Source organism: Diaporthe batatas, assembly GCF_019321695.1.
Source record: "Diaporthe batatas strain CRI 302-4 chromosome Unknown Contig00025, whole genome shotgun sequence".
Taxonomy (NCBI): Eukaryota; Fungi; Ascomycota; class Sordariomycetes; order Diaporthales; family Diaporthaceae; genus Diaporthe; species Diaporthe batatas.
In genome coordinates, this window is record NW_025408572.1 from 295,238 (window position 1) to 314,730 (window position 19,493).

General features: G+C 32.7%; 4 protein-coding genes across 4 annotated transcripts; 2 read left to right on the top strand and 2 right to left on the bottom strand.

The window, feature by feature from the left end:
• Positions 1-563: 563 nt before the first annotated feature.
• On the top strand, positions 564-2,902 carry KVR01_013236 (uncharacterized protein). Its single transcript, XM_044791125.1, has one exon. It carries the CDS (start codon positions 724-726, stop codon positions 2,734-2,736), a length of 2,013 nt encoding a protein of 670 aa, XP_044637690.1. The 5' UTR covers positions 564-723; the 3' UTR covers positions 2,737-2,902.
• A 9,067-nt stretch (positions 2,903-11,969) lies between these two features.
• Positions 11,970-13,677, top strand: KVR01_013265 (uncharacterized protein). The gene has a single exon (XM_044792850.1). It carries the CDS (start codon positions 12,074-12,076, stop codon positions 13,502-13,504), a length of 1,431 nt encoding a protein of 476 aa, XP_044637719.1. The 5' UTR covers positions 11,970-12,073; the 3' UTR covers positions 13,505-13,677.
• A 510-nt stretch (positions 13,678-14,187) lies between these two features.
• On the bottom strand, positions 14,188-14,574 carry KVR01_013277 (uncharacterized protein; the record flags this gene model as incomplete). Its single annotated transcript, XM_044792529.1, has 2 exons — positions 14,188-14,321; positions 14,445-14,574. 2 exons carry the CDS (start codon positions 14,572-14,574, stop codon positions 14,188-14,190), a joined length of 264 nt encoding a protein of 87 aa, XP_044637731.1.
• Positions 14,575-17,722: 3,148 nt separating this feature from the next.
• On the bottom strand, positions 17,723-18,853 carry KVR01_013318 (uncharacterized protein; the record flags this gene model as incomplete). Its single annotated transcript, XM_044782276.1, has 1 exon — positions 17,723-18,853. One exon carries the CDS (start codon positions 18,851-18,853, stop codon positions 17,723-17,725), a length of 1,131 nt encoding a protein of 376 aa, XP_044637772.1.
• Between the last annotated feature and the right edge of the window lie 640 nt (positions 18,854-19,493).

Here is a 19,493-nt window from a genome sequence, read left to right on the forward strand (position 1 = left end):
GCTTTGAACCAACCAATGACATAATGCTATATTCAAATCAGCGTCACCAGATAACAGCCAAATGAATCACGCGGGTAATAGTCTTTTGCACAGAGGTGCTTCTTGTGGGTCGAGTATGACGGGCTTCACAGTACCTCTAACTCCGAGTCTTGGCTCGCAACAGCCTTACTGTCACATATTCAAGCCGGGCGAGAAGGGTGTTCATCTTATAACCAAAGCTTGCAGCCATTGGCCATCAAACTGCATAATGCGGGGTCGGATTACTTACATGCGGTCGGTACTTTGCAAAGCGCAGGAGATTGGCAGTTGCTCGCCGACCGGAACGTTGAGCAACAGTACCTTACCTGTTTGAGGCATGGAGAGCTGAACTTGGCTTCATTGGCGCGAGACTCTATTTGGACCCATCCCACCATCAGCAACCCTGTTTGGGCATCTGACAGGCGATCGCAATGTAATGGCAAGCGGGAAGTCCTACATCCGTCCACTCACCTTCACGATGACGGGAGCTACTGAACAGGAATACTTGGCTGTGTATTACCATCATAGAGAGGAATCCTTCGGCGGGATGGTACAGCATAGTCATTGCATTATGGTGAAGCGTGGCTCCTCAAATTTGATCGCTCACGTAGATATAAGGGGGCCGTACCAGCATCTCCAGGGATTGAAGAGTCTAGTTGTAGGGCTGTCGCTACCAAACAGGTAGGTGCCAGCTGAGACACAGCCATGCATTCGAAACAGTTTTTCTCTGTGGCCGCCCTCGCGGCCGCACTCGCCAACTCGACCCTAGCATCAGCCGGCTCGCATCGCCAACACAATCCATTCCTGCCCAAGCGGCAGGCGGCCAACGGCACGGCGTACGACTACATCGTCGTGGGCTCCGGCCCAGGTGGCGGGCCGCTCGCGGCGAACCTCGCCGAAGCGGGCCATAAAGTGCTTCTGGTAGATGCCGGCGGCGACTCGGGCGACAGCCTCTTCGAGCAGATCCCCGTCTTGTTCCCGCGTGCCACGGACGACCACCCGACAACACAGTGGAACTACTTTGTCACACGCAGTTCAGACCCGGCTGTTGAGACCAAGAACGAGATCACCTCTTACAGGCTGCCAGATGGCGGCGTCTACACCGGCCTCAACCCGCCTGCGGACGCCGTACCCATCGGCACGCTGTATCCTCGAGCTGGTACGCTGGGCGGGTGCAGTCGGCACAACGCGCTGGTGGCTATCCGGGCGTTTGACAGCGACTGGGACGCGGTGGCGGACATCACAGGGGACACATCGTGGAATGGCAGCACGTTCCAGCGGTACTACGAGGAGATCGAGCACTGCGACTACCTCCCAAACTCGATCGTTGGCCACGGCTTCAACGGCTGGTTCCATACGCAGCTCACTTCACTGATCACAGCGGTGCAGGACCTGAAGGTAGTCAGCATCATCGCCTCGGCCGCATCAGCATCGGGCATGAGTCTTATAGGCATCATCTACCAGACCGTCGCAGGGCTGGCCAAGATCCTCATTAAGGACATCAATGCACCGGGAAGGACTATCACCACGGGCCCTTACCAGATGCCGCTGTCGATGGGCGACTCAACACGTGGTGGAGCCCGGGACCGTATTTTGCAGGTCGCCAGCGCTACTGATAGTGATGGAAACAGGCTCTATCATCTCGACATCAAACTCAACACACTCGTCACCAAGATCAATTTCGACACGACCTATCCCGACGGTCCACGCGCCACGGGTGTGGAATACCTCGAGGGGGAGGCCCTATACCGGGCTGACACTCGCTCAGACAACGCAGTCGTGGAGGCCGAAGGCGTTCTCACAGCCACCAAGGAAGTCATCATCGCCGCCGGGGCTTTCAACACGCCCCAGATCCTCATGCTCAGCGGCATCGGCCCGTCCGACCAGCTCTCAGCCCACGGGATCCCGCAGACCGTCGACCTCCCCGTAGGCACCAACCTCCGCGACCACATCGAGGTGCCCGTCATCAGCGAGACGCAGACCGACTTCAGCCTCTTCAGCGGCTGCACCTTCATGTACGGCTACCCGGAGGTGCCCGACACGTGCCTGGAGCGGTGGAAGTCGGGAGTCGGGCAGGCCGCCAAGGGCACGTACGCGACCAACGGGCTTGCGGTCGGCGCGGCTATCAGGACCGGCGGGGCGCCCAGTCCCGTCGACCCGGACGTGTTCGTCTACGGCGGGCCGGCCAACTTCCCGGGCTTCTTCCCGGGGTGGTCTGAGCTGGCACTGCACTCGGACCACCGGCACTGGGTCTGGGTCAGCCTGAGGGCGAGCACGCCCAACGAGGCGGGCACGGTGGGGCTGCGGTCTGCGGACCCGCGAGACACGCCCGTCATTGCGTTCAACACCTTTGAAGGCAGCCGGACTGCCCGCGAGCAGGACCTGCAGGCGTCGTATGAGGGCGTGGCGTGGGCGCGACGTGCTATGGACACACTCATCCCGCTCGATGGGTCTTTTGCGGAGACGAAACCTGGTAGGCGGGATGTCAGCAGTGAGGAACAGATCAAGGAGTATGTCGAGACCAACTCGTTTGGGCACCACGCGTGCTGCACGGCGGCCATTGGCAGGGTGCTCGACTCCGACTTCCGCGTGAAGGGAGTCAAGGGCCTGCGTGTTGTGGACGCGTCTGCTTTCCCTGTCATCCCGGGGTTCTTTATTCAGCTGCCGACGTATCTGTTGTCCGAGAAGGCCAGCGAGGCTATTCTTGCAGATGCCTAGGCGAGCCTTATGGTGCTGGATTTACGAGCAGCCATGTTGGCATCATCGGGAGATTTTATTATTGGGACTAATGGGTGGATAGTAACATCGGGTTCTGAGTAAAACATTTCAAGGTTGTTCCGCTGTTACTTAATATACATTCGAACTTATCTGTAGTGTCTTCAAGCAATGGTAAACGCTCAAGACCCAGCGTTTAGGTGGGGGAGCAAGTCTTACCTTGATAGATAAGATCGAAATCAGCAAGTCATATGGATCACTCCGTATCGATTCACAGCATATTGATGAGCGAGAAGTAGGAATGGAATCAAAGGTTTATGTTTCCAGCAGCCGTCTCGATTATCGTGCATAGAGACGAACATGCCGATGTTGTGGTGCGGTTGAATGACGGCCCAGGCTTGAATATGACCGACCCATGGATGACATCTTCTTCTGCCTTAGACCCGTCACACGGGGACCCGTCTGTGGCGCTTTTTAGCTGACACTTGGAAAAAATTCCCCTACTTACACCTACTCGCCTATATACCTACTCACCCACACACCTACCCACCTTTACGCCCACCTATCTATATATCTACCCTTTAAACTATTAAACTTTAGACTTTTTATTATTAAGTAATTAAACTCTATATATTATTATTTATTATAAAGTTAATTATTAATAATAAATTATAATCTATATTATTTATTAATTAATTATTATAAACTTTATAATAATATATTTATAAGTAGATTAAAAATAAAAAGTAACTTTATAAAATTAAAAATAAATAAATATATTATATAAACTATTTTATTATATATTTATTAATTAATATAAATTATAATATATTTATTAATAATTTTTTATTAAAAATAATAATTTTATAAAATTAATATATTTTATTTTAAAAGGAGTTTTATAGTAAATAGTTAACTTTTTTAAAGCTTTAAAGGATAAAACTCTCTATTTAATAAAATATTTAATACTATTAAGTTTTTTTAAAAGTATTATTTAATAATAATTAAACTTCTCAAAAATTATAAATAAATAAAAATTTAATAAAATAGTTTAAAATATTTTAATATTTTATAATAATTAAATTATTTAATAATTTATTAACTTTATTTATAAATAAAATATTAATATTAAAATAAATAAGGAATTCAAAGTTAAAAACTTTTATAATATATTAAAAATTATAATTACTTTAATTATTAAAAGTAAAATAAATATTTATATAATATATATAATAACTTTTAATTTAAAAGATTATTATTTAATTATATTATTAAAGGTTATAAATAATATAAAAATATATATAATAATTATCTCTATTATAAATATAAAAAAATTACTTTTTTATTTTAATATATAAAATATATATATAAAAGGAGTTAAAATATTAATAAATATAATATATAAAAATATAAATATTTTATTAAAAGGTAAAACTTATTAAAAATTTTATAAAGGTTTTCTATATTAAAAGTTTAAGAAATAATTAATAATTATTTAAAAATAAAGTTATAAAAATAAATTAAAATTACTTAATTTAATAGTTTATTAATAATTATAAATTAAATATATAAAAGAAAAATAAATAGTTATAAATATAAGAATTTAAGCTTTATAGTTTAAAATAATATAATTAATTTAGAAAATATATAATAATATATTAAATTTAAATTAATAAAAAGTTTATATAATAATAAAAAGTTAAGTTATAAATATAAAAGTTTTTTTATATTTATTATTTTAAAAACTATTAAATTTAAGTTAATAAATAAAAGTTTTAACTATAAAAGTCTATTATAAGTATAAACTTTATAACCTTTTAGAATCTAAAGGCTATTTTCTAATATACTTATATAAAAGTAAGTCTTTACTTTTATTATTAACTTTAATTATTATTAGAATATATATAAGTTATAATTTTTATTATTAGTTTTATTTAATATTTAATTAATAATATAATATTTAATTTAATAAATATTATTAAATAAATAATATTTATTATTTAATATAATTAGAAAACCTTTTAAATATTTTATAATTTTAAATAAAATTAAAAATATTTAAATATAATTAAGAATTTATTAAATTATAATAATAAATTATTTAATTATTAATTATTATTAACTATTTTTTTAATTAAAATATTTATTTCCTATCTTTTTCCCTTTAATTATAATACTAAAGTATAACTATTAAAGCTTTATTATTTAATTTTATTTAATTATATTTAATATTTTTATTTTAAGTTTTAATATTTTTAACTTTTATATTTTAAACTTTCTCTATATATACTCTTTATTACTTTCTATATTTAAATACTTTCTAAATACCTTTTTTCTTTATTTATTTTCTTTTTTACTACTTTTAAATTAAAAAATTACTTATTATTACTTTTAAAACTTTAAAAATATTAATATTTAATTAATTTAATCTATTAAAATATTATTTATATTACTTTTTCTATATAATATATTTATTACTTTTAATTATATTTATTTATACTTAACTTTTGAAAAATAATTTTTAACTTCATAATATTTATTATATTTATAATTAATATACTTATAATAAAAGTTATTATAATATTTATTATAACTATTTATTGTTACTTTAATTTAATTATTAAATAATATATTATATTTATTTTTATTTTCTTTATTTATTAAATTTTTATAATATTTATAAAAAACTTAATATTTTATATATTTAAAATTTAAATCTAAGTTTAATATTATAATATTTAAACTAAAAGTTAGTAAATTTAAATTAAAGATTATTAAAAAAATATTATTTTTAAATTATAATTAAATTTTAAAACAATTAATTATTAAACTTAAATAATATAAATAATAATAACTATTTCTTTTTATTAATAAAGAATTTTATCTTTATAAAATTAACTATTTAAAAATAGTTTATACTTTTATATTATTATTAATTTATTTATCCTTTTAATCTAACCTTTAAAATTAATTTATTTAATTTTTAATTTACTTTTTTAAAGTAATTTTTATTTTTACATAGTTTTATTTCTTTTATTTTTATATTTATTTCTTTATTAAATCTTATTTAATATATTTATATATTCTTTATTATAATCTTTTAAAAGAATTTATAGACTATATATTTAATTAACTTTAAAAAATAGTTTTTTCTTTTTTAAAAATAATTAATATTAACTTATATTATATTTATTATTCTTAATTAATCTTTCTATTTTTAACTATATTTAATTAATTTAATATTATTATATAAATAATAAAAAATAAATAAATAAAGAAATTTCTTTAAATTAAAAGAAATATAAAATAAAATTTTATTTTATATTCTATTATATTAAAAATTATATATAATAAAGGTATTTAAGTTTAATTAATTATTTTAATATATTAAGAAAATATTTATTTATTATTAAATATAAATAAATTTATTAATTTATTATTTTATTAATATTTTATTTTTAATATAACTTTATTTTATTTTTATTTTAAAGCTTTTAAATTAAATCTTTTAATATACTTTATAATACCTTTAAATTAATTATAAAATATAAATAAAGTTATATTTAATTAAAAGATAAAGTTAAAATAATTTTTTAAGTTTTTATTAATATTATTATAAAAGAAACTTTAATTTAAAAATTAAAGAAAAAATTTATATATAGAATGAAAAAGGTTATTAAATTTTAAAAATAAAAATAAAATTAAAAAAATTAATAAAAACTAAATTTAATAATATTTTATAAAATTATTATATTATTAATAATATAAATAAAATAATTAATAAATATAATTTATAAAATAATAAAAAAGTATAATAATAAGAAAGCTTTATTAATTAATTTTATTAATAATAAAGTAAATAACTTTTAAAATACTTTTAAATTTATTTAAAAATATATATAAAGTTTTAATATTAAAAATATTTAACTTTAATAAAGTTTTATTAAACTATTATAAAAAAGTATAAATATAGGTTTTAAATTTATATATTTATAATTTATATAATTAAAAGTATATTTAAAGTAAAAACTTTATTTAATTAAATAAAAGGTAAGTATTTAAAGTATTAATAATTTATTTAAGTTATATTCTTTTAATATTTTTAATTTTATTTTTATTTTTTAAACTTTATTAATTTAAAGTTATTAAATTTAATAGAGTTTAAAATAGAGAGAAAGTATTAATTAAAGGTTTAAAGAACTATAAGGTATAATAAGGGATGAAAAAGTATTATTATAAAATAATTAAAGTAAAGAATTAATATAAAATTAAAAACTATTAAGGGTAAAAGTAAAATAAAGTAGTTAAATATAAAAAGTATTAATTATATAAAAGGATAAAAAAGTAAAAGTAGTTAAAGAAAATAAAAGTAGTAATATAGAATTTATATTAGTTTTAAAAAGTTAAAAGGTAAGTAGAAATATTAAACTATTAGAAAAGTATTAAAATAACTTTTAATAATATATTAAGTAATAATTATTTAAATAGTAAGAAAAGTATTATTAAAAATTTAAATAAAATTAAAGATATTTAAATATAATTAAAGAAAATATAGAATATTTTTATAATATTATTATAAATAATAATATAATAAATATAAAAGTAGATAAATTTATAATAAATAATAGAATTTAATATAATAAAATAATTTATTTTATTCTTTTATTATTTATTTTTTATAAAGTAATTATATTAATATAAATTATTTATAATTTTAATATATTTAATTAAACTTAAAAGTTTTATAAAATTAAGAATTATATATATATTAAAAATATTTTTAACTTATTTTAAAGTATTGTTTTTATAAAGTATAAATAAAATTATATATATTAAAGGATACTTTTAATTTATCTTAAAATATTTTTTATTAAGTATAAAGAAAGTTATATATATTAAAGAATATTCTTAACTTATTTTAAGGTATTTTTTATAAAATATAAATAAAGTTAAGTTTTAAAGTTATTTTTAAATTAAAGGTATATTTAATATTTTAACTTTATATTTTAAATTATTATTATATAATTTTATTATTATTTCTTTTATATTTTAACTACTTTTATTATAGTTATAATATATTTTAAAAAAGTAGTAAATTTATTAATAAAAAAGTTAATTAATATAATACTTTAAAATTAAAAACTATATTATTTAAAAATTCTAATATATTTAATTACTTAAAGTTAACACTATTTAAACCTTTAAGTTTAAAATTTTAATAAATATATATTAAAAAACCTTAAATTTAATATAAAAGTATAATAAGTTTATTAAGGTATTATTTATATAAACTTTTAATTTTTAATTAGTTAAATATTATTAATTAACTATTTTATAAAAACTTTTAAAATAATATAAGGGGATAATAAGTTTAAAGAAAGATTATATAAGGATTATAATTAAAAATTTAAATAAAAAATAATATTTTATAGTTATAATTAGTTTAAAAGTTTAAAAGGTATTTTAAGTTATATTTAATTATTATAAAGGATTATAAAAATAAGGATTATAAAAAAGGAGTATAAAAATAGAAATAATATAAAGGAGTATAAAATAAAAGTTTTAATATTTATTTATTTAATTAAAAGATTAATATTATTTTAATAATAATTTTAATTATATAATATATTTTTAAGTAAAATTAAAAATATTTATATTATATTAAGAACTTTAAGAATATTAATATATATTTTATTAATATAATTATATATTATTTCTCTTATTTCTTTATTTTTATATTAATAGTATTATTATTAGTTTTTCCTTTTAATTATTATATTTATTTCTATTTAATTTATCTTAATTAATTATATTAAAGTTAAAATTATAACTTATTATTTATATTTAGTTTTAAAACTCTTTAAAGTCTTTTTAATTTTTAAAAGTATTAATTCTAATTTATAGTTTTATTTTATATAACCTTAAAATATTTTTTAAGTATATATATTTAAAATAGAATAATATTTTATAATTAATTAGTTTTATAGTTAATATATTTAATTATTAAAAATTTAATTATATAGTTTATATATTTTTATAAAAATATATATTAAGGTTTAGTTTATTTATATTAATTATTTTTAAAGATAGTTAAAGTTATTTTTATTTATAGGGATATAATAATTAATAAATTTATTATTATTTAAAGTAGTTAATAGTATTATTAGTTAACTATAATATATATATAATTAGTTATATTATTATTATATTTAGTGTATATTTAACTTTTAATATAAAAGTATATTTTAAGTTAAATTTATAGGAGATATATATAGAGAGAGTAATTTAATTTAAAATTAATTTTTATTAAAGTTATTTTTATTAAAGAAATTTTAAAATTATTACTATATAATTATTAATATTCTTTTATTATAATTATAAAAGAAAATAAATAAAAATTTATTTTTAAAATAAAGTTTATTAAATAATTATTAATTATTATTATCCCTTTATTTATTAATTTTTAAAAATATATTATAAATATAATAATTTTAGAATTTTAAATTAAGATAAAATAAATATATTAAATAATATTTATTAATATCTTTTATATAATAAACTTTAACTTTTAAGCTTTATTTCTTTTATAAAATTTAAAATTTAATAATATTTTTATATATTATATTAAAATTTAATAATATAATTTTTAATAAATATTTATAAAAAATAATATATAATTAAAATAAAATTAATATTTTCTTTATAATTTAATTAAATATATAAAGATAATATTTAATACTTTAAAATAAAGTTTATATATATTTAAAATATTAAATAAATAATATTAATTAATATATTAATATAATAAAATAAATAAATTAAAAATAAGTATTTATAAAATAATAAATTTTAATATTTTAAAAGTTAATTTATTATATATATTAATTAAATAAAAATAAAAGGACTTAAAATAGTAAAGCTATCTTATTCTTTTAATACTTTATAATTATAATAAATATAATTAAAAATACTTTTAATAAATTATAGAATATTTAAAGTATTATATTTATAAATCTTTATTAATATAAATAGAGTTAAAGTCTATATAAATTAAATTATAAAAAAGTAAATTAATAAATTCTTAATATAAAAAAGTTAAAAGTTATTCTTATTTTTATTAATATTACTTTATATTATTATATTAATAATAGATTTTAAATTCTTAATATAAATATAAAATACATATTTTTATAATTTAAAAACTATTTAATTAAAAATATAAATATTAATTTAGTTTATAATATTTATAAAAATAATATTTTAAATATTCTTTTAATTTTAATATAATTTTAATTAAATTATTTTAATAAATAATTTTATTAAAAGAAATAATTTTATAAAGTCTTCTTAAAAGAAATTAAAATATAAAAATATTCCCTTAATAAATATATTATAAATTTTATTAAATAATTTTAATTAAAATATTTAATAATAAAGTTTTATATAAATTAAAGTTAATTAAAAATAATTAATTATAATTTAATAAAAATTAATATTATAAATATTTAATAATAAATAAAATAAAAATAAAATAAAAATAAAAATTAAAAATTAAAAGAATAAATTTATTTATAAATATAAATTTTAAATATAAGTTAATTTAAAATTTTAATACTTAATTTAGTTTTTATATATTATAATAAAATAAAGTTTATTTTATAATAATTAAATATTAAATTTTAAATAAAATTAAAGATTTTAAGTATAATTAAGAATATATACTTATATATATAATATATTTAATATAATATATAGTTATTATATATATATTAATATAATTAAATAGTAAAAAATAATATATTATTATTTTATTAATATAAATATATTAGAAAATAGTTTTTAAATTTTAAAAGATTATAAAATTTATATTTATAATAGACTTTTTAATTAGAACTCTTTATTTATTAATTTAAATTTAATAGTTTTTAAAAATAATAAATATAAGAAAAAACTTTTATATTTATAATTTAACTTTTATTATTATATAAGTTTTTTATTAATTTAAATTTAATATATTATCATATATTTTTAAATTATTAGATTTATTTTAAATTATAAAAGTTAAGTTCTTTTATTTATAATTATTTTACTTTTTATAATAAGTTTAAAATATTATCTCCTTTATATTTATAATTTAAAGTTATTAAATTCTTTTATTATTAAATCTCCTTTTAGAATATTCTTTTATTTATTAAGCTTTAAGTTAGGTATATCCTTAAGGTTTTTATAATAAAACTTTTAAAAGTTTACTTATATTTTTAGTTTTTTTATAATTCTTTTTAAGTATTATATTTATTAATATTTTAACTCCTCTTTTCTATATATATATTTTATATATTTTAATAAAGGAGTAACTCTTTTAAAACCTAAATAGTAATAATTTATATATATATTTATTATAAATTTATAATTTAAAATAATATACTTAAATATTAATTTTTAATAGTTAATATAGTTATAATTATTATATTACTTTTATTCTCTTTTAATAAATATATAAATTATAAGTTTAATAATATATTAAATATTTATATAATTAAAAATTTATTATTATAAATATTATTTTTAAAATATTTAATAGAGTTAATATTATATATAATAGTTTAATTATTATAAAATATTAGAATATTTAAAATTACTTTTATTAAGTTTTACTTACTTTATAAGTATTAAGAATATTAAGTATAAAAATATAGTTATAATTAAGAATTTTTTAATAGTTTATATTATTTTTAATTATAATATTATATTTTTAAAGTTTTAAAAAGTTTTATAAAGTATTTATTTTTAAACTTAAACTTATAAAAGTAAAAAGAAATAGTTATTTTAGAAGAAAAAGTTATAAATAGATATATCATAATCTATATTAATTAATAAGTATATAATAGAATGATTTATATAATATTTTTATTTAATAATTACTTTTTTTAAATAAAAATAATTATAATAGTATTATTATAAAATTTATAATAATAAGTTAGTAGGTTATATAGATTATAATTTATTATTAATAATTAATTTTATAGTAGGTAGTAATATATAGTATTAAAGTGTTTAGTAATAAGAAGTTTATAGTTTAGTAGTTTAGAGGGTAGGTGTATAGGTGGGTAAGCGTATGGGCGAGTAGGTGTATGGGCGCCTAGGCGGAATTTTTTCCAAGTATCAGCTAAAAAGCCCCCTACCGTCTTGGTATTGCCCCCACTGATCAGCAATCATGCATCATCGTTTGGTAAAAGGGCCCAAGCTCCGCTGCTGACAAGCGCAGAACTCAACCTCTTATCTACCTCTTCCCTTTGAAACATTCGCCTCTTCACTCTTCCCCTTTGTGACCGGCCAGCATATGCATGTATCGCGGCTCTCAAGGATGGCTCAGAATTCATCAGTACCCAAGAGCAGTTGCGTCAAGGCAGCGCTCGACCGTATCTGGGATCTCGACTTCAAGCCCAGGATCCCGACCCCAGATTATCCACCCATCTCGAGCATACCCCGGACATCCCCAGATCGGCTCCAGCGGGCAACACCCAAAGAGCCTCCCGTCGATCACCTCCCGTCATTATCGCCGTCAGCCAACGACTACCTTTACGACCACACCGCATCCGTGCCGACCGTCCTCTATCTCGCGTACGGCTCGAACCTCTGCGCCCAGACTTTCCTCGGCCAGCGCGGCATCCGCCCCGTCTCCGCCGTCAACGTCTCGGCGCCGTCTCTCCGGCTGACGTTCGACCTTCCTGGCATCCCCTACAAGGAGCCATGCTTCGCGAACACAGCTGTGAGGAAGATACCGAAGCACCCGCCGATCCCGGACCCGCCGGGAAAGGTGCCTGACCTCCCTCGTCCACCGCCGTACACGTTCCCCCCTCAGTCCGACGTGTCGGACGCTGCAGGTGTGGACAAGCCCTCGGCTCCACAACACACTGGGGCGCGTGGACATGTCAGCTCAAATGCACACGGTGATCCAGAGTGGGACAAGGGCCTTATCGGCGTGGTCTACGAGGTCACGCCAGAGGACTACGCAACAATAATCAAGACCGAAGGCGGCGGCTCTGCATATCAGGACATTCTTGTGCCATGCATCGCCATACCGAACAGGGTCGGAATCCCAGAAGACCCACCTATCCCAGAGCTTCCGAAGCCTTTCTTTGCGCACACGCTGTTCGCGCCGCGGATTCCGGAGAAGCCTGACGACGGCGATGGGGACGACGGCAACAAAGAAAAGAATGGTGCAAGGGCACCTGGAGACGGAAATGATGGGGATGACGATGGGGACGGGGACGACAAGACCCCGCTGGACAGGCTCAAGGAGTGGTGGCAGGACATGCTGCTCAAGCCCATAAGGCCCGACCCGGAGTACGCGCAGCCGTCGGCGCGGTACCTGAAGCTCATCGCGGACGGCGCGGCCGAGCACGGGCTGCCGGACGAGTACCAGGCGTGGCTGGCGAAGCTGCAGCCGTACACCATCACCTCGCGGCGGCAGACTATAGGGCAGTTCCTGCTAATCGGCCTGGTCATGCCCCTCATGAGCCTGTTCTTTGGCTTGAGCAAGTGGCTGGCTGATGACAGAGGCAGGATCCCGCTCTGGCTCGGCTTGTACATGGAGACTTTGTTCCACGTTGTTTGGCTGGGATATGATAGGGTCTTCAAGCCCGTGTTTGGGGATGGGGAGAGGACCGAGGACGAGGATGAGAGGCGCAGGCAGCGCGGTCCAAGGAGGCTGTTGAAGAAGTCACGCATCAACAGGGATGAAGAGAAGTTGGCACTTATCCCTGAATGACTCTAGGTTGAAGTGAATTTTGCAATAGGAAATCAAAGAGTACATGACGGATGGACAAACGAATTCCTTGTCTGAATAACGACATCTGGGGTCGTGTGTGGAATGGAATCTTAGGTAGATTGCACATGGTTCCAGCGAACTCAGTTTAGCAATGAATCAGCTGTCTTGAAGTATCCGCACAGATTCCGGTCACTTACCAAAAGCCTACGCATGCCTCTGAGAGTACGAGTATGAGCTGATAGTGACATGAGTTCGGCCAAACTCTCAATCAACCCCATCTACACAAGCTGGAGCGACTGTCAAGGCTTTGCAATATCAAGAGTAAATTGTTTCTTTTTGTGTGGGGGGGGGTTGCTCTGGCAAATCACTCGCTTTCTGCCGTCGTTCACATTGTGCAAGGGAGAGAAAAGATCGCAACAAGAATTTTGTATTGAACGAGTGTGAGTTCGACCCAGTTCTATAGATACCTAGGTACCGAGCAAGGGACTATTTCCGTATCACAAGCATGCCGGATCTCGCCCGCGTGATCCTCCCGTGTCTCATCACACCGCGTACCAGTCCAAACCAGCTGGAACGCACCAAATCAAAAGTCCAGACGCCAGTTGCTTTCCTCTATTCATCATGATGAAGTAGTAAATGAATGTCCATACCGACCCAAACTGATTGAGCCACATAGCGCAAGCTTAGGCATTTCTGCACCTATAGTTGCCGGGCGAAGATGAGGTGCTCAGGCGAACAATCCCATGCGGCGCGACGGAAGACTTCGCAGCCCTGAAGCACATACGAACAAGGGAATTCTGATCGGAAGTCCCCGGGTCTGCATGTGTTGGAATCGTCAGCTTAGTCTTTTGCCTTCGTATCAGCCTGGCGGCCGCTTTTCCTTTTGTAGACATGCCCTCCGGGGTCCGTGATGTCAACCGGTATGCTGCGTCAAACTTACCGGGCATGTTGATCTCGAAGATGGTGCTCGACCCGTAGCTATCCTCATACAGGTAGTTACCCCATGCCTGTTGAAGGTAGTAGCGGACCTTGGGGGCGCAGGAAGAACAGCATTTGTATCGGAAGACCATTTTGGTTGTTGGTGGTGTTTTTGTGTTGTTGAAGAGAAACTTGGCTTGACCGGCAAGTTTGCTTGGTAAGAAATGTTGGATTGATCTGAGAACTGAATGAAAGGATGAGGATCAGGCCTGGAATCAAGACGAAATCAACGAGAACTGTCAGCCTTTTTATTTTGGACTTGCTCACGAATGTTGCCACTACTCTTTACCACTCTCACTGAACGTCAGATTCATCATCGCCGTCCACAGACTCTCGAGATGAGGGTATGGCGTCGGCCAAACAGGCCGTCCCTCTCAGACAACAGCCTCTGGCGGATCGTGTCTCGAATCCTCGCCGCCGTCAACAAATATCTACCCAGGTGGTGCTTTACTTAGAACCCATATGTGCAGGAACATCGGGCGGTCGTGGGACGCCCGAACCAGGTCCTAGTCTCGCCCGAGGCCGTCATGGCTTCAGAGGCCTAGTCACATATCCAGATCCTGATGGCCAAGTCTAGTTCTGGTCATATGTAGCTAAGGAATGGGTATTTTGACTGCCCTGAGTGGAATATGGTGGATAATATTCGGTAGGGGTCCCATTTTGGAACACACTGGTCTGGATCCATGTGAATCGGGCCACGTGTGGCCGGGCCTGACGAGGACTCCAGGAGTATTGTGTGAACCCTCATACCCTAGTAGAAGGAACACTCGAGGAACGGGAAGACACGGCCTGAGGCCAGGAAGCCCCAAATGCCGGTCTGCAGGGGCTGGCTACCCGGTCTGAAGGCGTCGAAACCTATCACAGGCCTTGCTTGTCGTGGCCGGTTTAACGCCGAAATGCGTCGATCACGAACAATGAACATGGATGGCCCCAAAGCCCAGCAGGATCGAAACGAAAGGTTTGGTATTGTCTATTGGCTCAGGCTATTTGAAGAGTGATCTTTTTATGGCGGAGTGGAACGGAAGTCTCCATTACGGCGGGCTGAAGCTCGACGACCATCTCCCTACAGGCCCAGTGGTTGCCAGAAATAAACGGCAGCTAGCCCAAGCTGGGGAAGGACAGCTTTTTGTCACCGCACGAGGACGATGCCAAATCATTCAGCCTAGTCCCCATAATATGCTCCCAGCACTTGAGGCAGCCTAGCCCATGGGTTAGCCCCGGGGTCCTCCTCCCTTACCGTGCGATCGGCAAATTCGCGCGATCTTGTTACTCAAGGTTATTAAAGTAGGCATCGAAACTAGCATGTGTAGGTATTTGTTATTCACGTGAATCGGCACGAATACCTCGGCCAAAATAACCACGGGGAGACATTTTCAGTGACTGCCAGCTTTCGTTTCTATATCGTATACGTCCGAAGCCATACATTGTGCGTCCATGCAGTGATACTTTGTTCGGTATTCAGGGCAATATTTACCACTACGAGGTCCAGGTTGGAGTCATGAAAGTGTGCCAGGTCTCGGTTTATTATGGTAGCCAAAGGCCTGCGGCCCCATCAGGAAGCGGCTAACGTAGACCGTATCTAGCAAAGATTGAGTGATTACTAGCATAGTGTTGTCCGCGATCAGAGTGAACTAGGGGGGGGGGGCGGGCAACCAAAGGTCTGACACCTGCCCCGGTAAGCCGGAAGCGACCGTGATAATAAGAAGCCTATCTTGCGCTAAGATGCGCTTAGAATCCTGCAAGGATTTCGACTATCGCCCTAGTGAATGCTTGGGGCCATGTTTCGAATCCTTTCCAAACCTGCACAGAGGAAACCCCATCCTTCAGGATTCGAAGGCGTTCAAATGTTATCAAAATTTCCACAGTATAGGCATGGCCCTTGGAGCTGGCAGCTCAGCAGTCCCAGTGCCAATAATGCAAACGTACCCAATGCCGATGCTGTTCATCAGTTGGATCGACCTGGAGCACAGACGCTGCTTATTTGAGCTCCGGTCATCAGAAGCCATCTATTCACACGGTGAGCCTCCGCAAGCATTAGGAGCGAACCCAATCTTGCTTTTGTGTGCGTATCTTCAAAGCCATGGGAACCATCTGCATCAACCGTACGGCAAAGCGTCACTGTATATACACTGTTCAGATACCCTCCAGCTCACCTGTCTCCGAAATGCAGAGATCAGAGACAGGAATAGTCAACAGCAGCTTCGAGTTGTGGCATGAGGAATAAAGTCAACAGGAAAGGGCCGAGACAGTTCGTCGCCAGTTGCAACTCAATGGCATGAGATGTTTGCTTATGCTGCCCGCAGGCGTCTGAGATACGCCGGAGTTGTTCCAAAGGACGTGCAACTTTTAGTCAATTGCCAGGAAGCCGTCTGTAAACTCAGTGCTCTTGTGGTAGTGCTCAAGTTCATGAGTCAAATGCTGCGCTGTTTAGGATTCACGGATTGACTGGCTTTTGAGACGGCTGAGTTCGCCATAGTCGTATCGTCTGTGATTCAAAGATAGCCGGAGTATCCACGTTCCTTACCAGGTAGTTTGCACTTCGACGACGTGGTATAATCACAACCTATCTGTAGAATTCATACCGCAACGTTACCTAGGTAGATGGGAAAAGTTCCAGACAAGCGTTGCCTGAAAGCGTTATCGTATTCTCCAAGAATCATGTCATGAGAGAGGGGGAAGGCGAGTCTGTTAGAGGCCCATAAAGAATCAATGCTTCGCTCTTCCAAGTACTGACACAGTTGAGCGGTAGTACGATAGGTGTGTTGTCAGAGAGAACTTTGAATCGATCCCGAGCAGCCCGAGCAGCAATGGAGAAATTAGATACTGGAGAAGAGGAATGTCAGAAAGGCGTCATCGATAGTCTACGAACCTGCATGACCAAACAACATAATAAGTCTCAAGTCTGTTCCAAGAAGTGGGACCCCACGACCAATTATCTTCGAGACAACCTCGCAAACAGCGGCTTCTTCTCAACAAGCAGGAAAGTCCTCAAGTCCTCCCATCTGACCTCCTGATCTGGCACAGCGGCGAAATCAAAGCTCCACACCAACTTTGCCAAGATGAGGCGCATTTCCGCCCAAGCGAGATGCTGGCCCAAACAATTTCTTGGGCCGACGCTGAAAGGCTGCACAGCGTGTCGGTGGTCTTTGAAAAATTCAGATTTCGAGTTTGTCGTCGCCTCGGGAAGCCATCGTTCCGGCAGAAACGTCGTGGGCATGTGGAAGTAGGATGAGCGACGATTCATGGTGTAGGCTTGGATGGAAACAGGAGTCTTTGCGGGAAATCAGCTTGGGCTGCACGGTGCATGAGTTGAGTCGAACTTACTCCTCCTGGCAGCCATACGCCTGCCACTTCACCACCAGAAGCAGGAACACGCCTTGGAAGCACCCAGGGAACAGGCGGGCATAATCTCAATGCCTCGCTAAGGACAGCATTAAGATATGGGAGCTGGCGCAAAGTTTCCAGAGAGATCTCTGCCTCGGATTGGAATTTATCGCGGATCTCTGACTTCAAGATATCCATCTTTTCTGGGTTGCTCACGAGATAGTTCATGGCTCCACTCAAAACGGTGGCGGTCGTTTCGCTCCCAGCTGTGGTAAGTATCATGAATGTCACATATATGACATCAGTCGGCAGCGCGGCGGCGCCTTTTCTCTCGTCGATGACATGAGACATGATATCAGGTCGTTCCAGCTCCCAGTTGAGGCGGCGGTCGACTTTCTCCACGATTTGTTGGTAGTGGTCTGTTTGCATCTCCCTCAGTGATTTGGGGATGCATTTGAATAGCAGAGATTGTAGCCAAGGATAATAGCGCACTGCGGCGACGAATGATGCCGCCTTGACACTGTTGAATAACAACGCAATCCAAGGATGGTACTTGGAGCTCTGCAGGCAGTTGAAGGATTCGCCGAAGCCTAAGTCTCCGAAAATGTCGAATGCCGTGAAGTGGAACCATGGTACCATGTCGATGTCGGCAGCTTTCTCGCCGTCCTCTTCAGCCGCAGCAACAAGCTCTTGCAGCCTCTCTACGAGGAGGTTGACATATTGGTGGATGATCGGTTCTTGGGCCCTTAAGGCACGAGGTGTGAAAGCGGGGACAAACACTTTGCGCATAGTGGCGTGCTCCTCCGGGTCTATAGCGCTTAGCAGGGAGTTGGGCAGGCCTGTCTGGCCACCCCACCAGAGAGGATCCTTCAGAAACTGCCCATTGTCCGTATGAGTCTGAAATATGTCGGCCCAGGCTGCCTCGTCGGCGAATGTGACTTCGTTTGGTGCCACACGTAACACTGGGCCGTAGATGCTGTGCAATCTCTGAAAGTCGTGCACGATTGTGCCTCTCAGAAGCGCCCTGATAAAGGGCAATCTTGACATTGACCATGTACGCGGGCCCGGTATATTGGCAAGAGGGTGTAAATAAAAGTTATATACAATCTGCGGCTTCGGCCATACTGTATTTTTCCTTTATACTATATAACTATCTTTTAGTTTAGCTACTTATTTCTTCTTTAATAGTTTAGAGCTTATATATAAAGTTTTTAACGGCTTTATATATATCCTTATAATTCTTTTAGAGAGGAACTTTAAATTTACTTTTTTCTTTATTTTTATTATATTTTTCTATATTATTAAAGAGTTAATAGTTACTAATAATAAAAGTATAGACTTAAAGGAGAATAAGTTTATTATATTTTTTTTTTATCTTTTTATAAATTACTTTTAGAACTTTTTTTAAGAGTTTTAATATTTTATTATAAAAATCTTAAAGGTAATATATTATAAATTATTTCTTTATTTTAAGTTTTTAAAGTTAGTAATTATATACTTAAATAAAGGTTATAGTACTTATTTAATAAGGGTTTTATTAATATATATATATATATATATATATATATATATATTTAGAAGGATAGTTTTAACTAAACTTCCTTTAATATAATTTATTTATATAATAACTATTTTTAAATTTAATCTTATTATATAACTCCTTTATAATAACCCCACTATAGGTTAC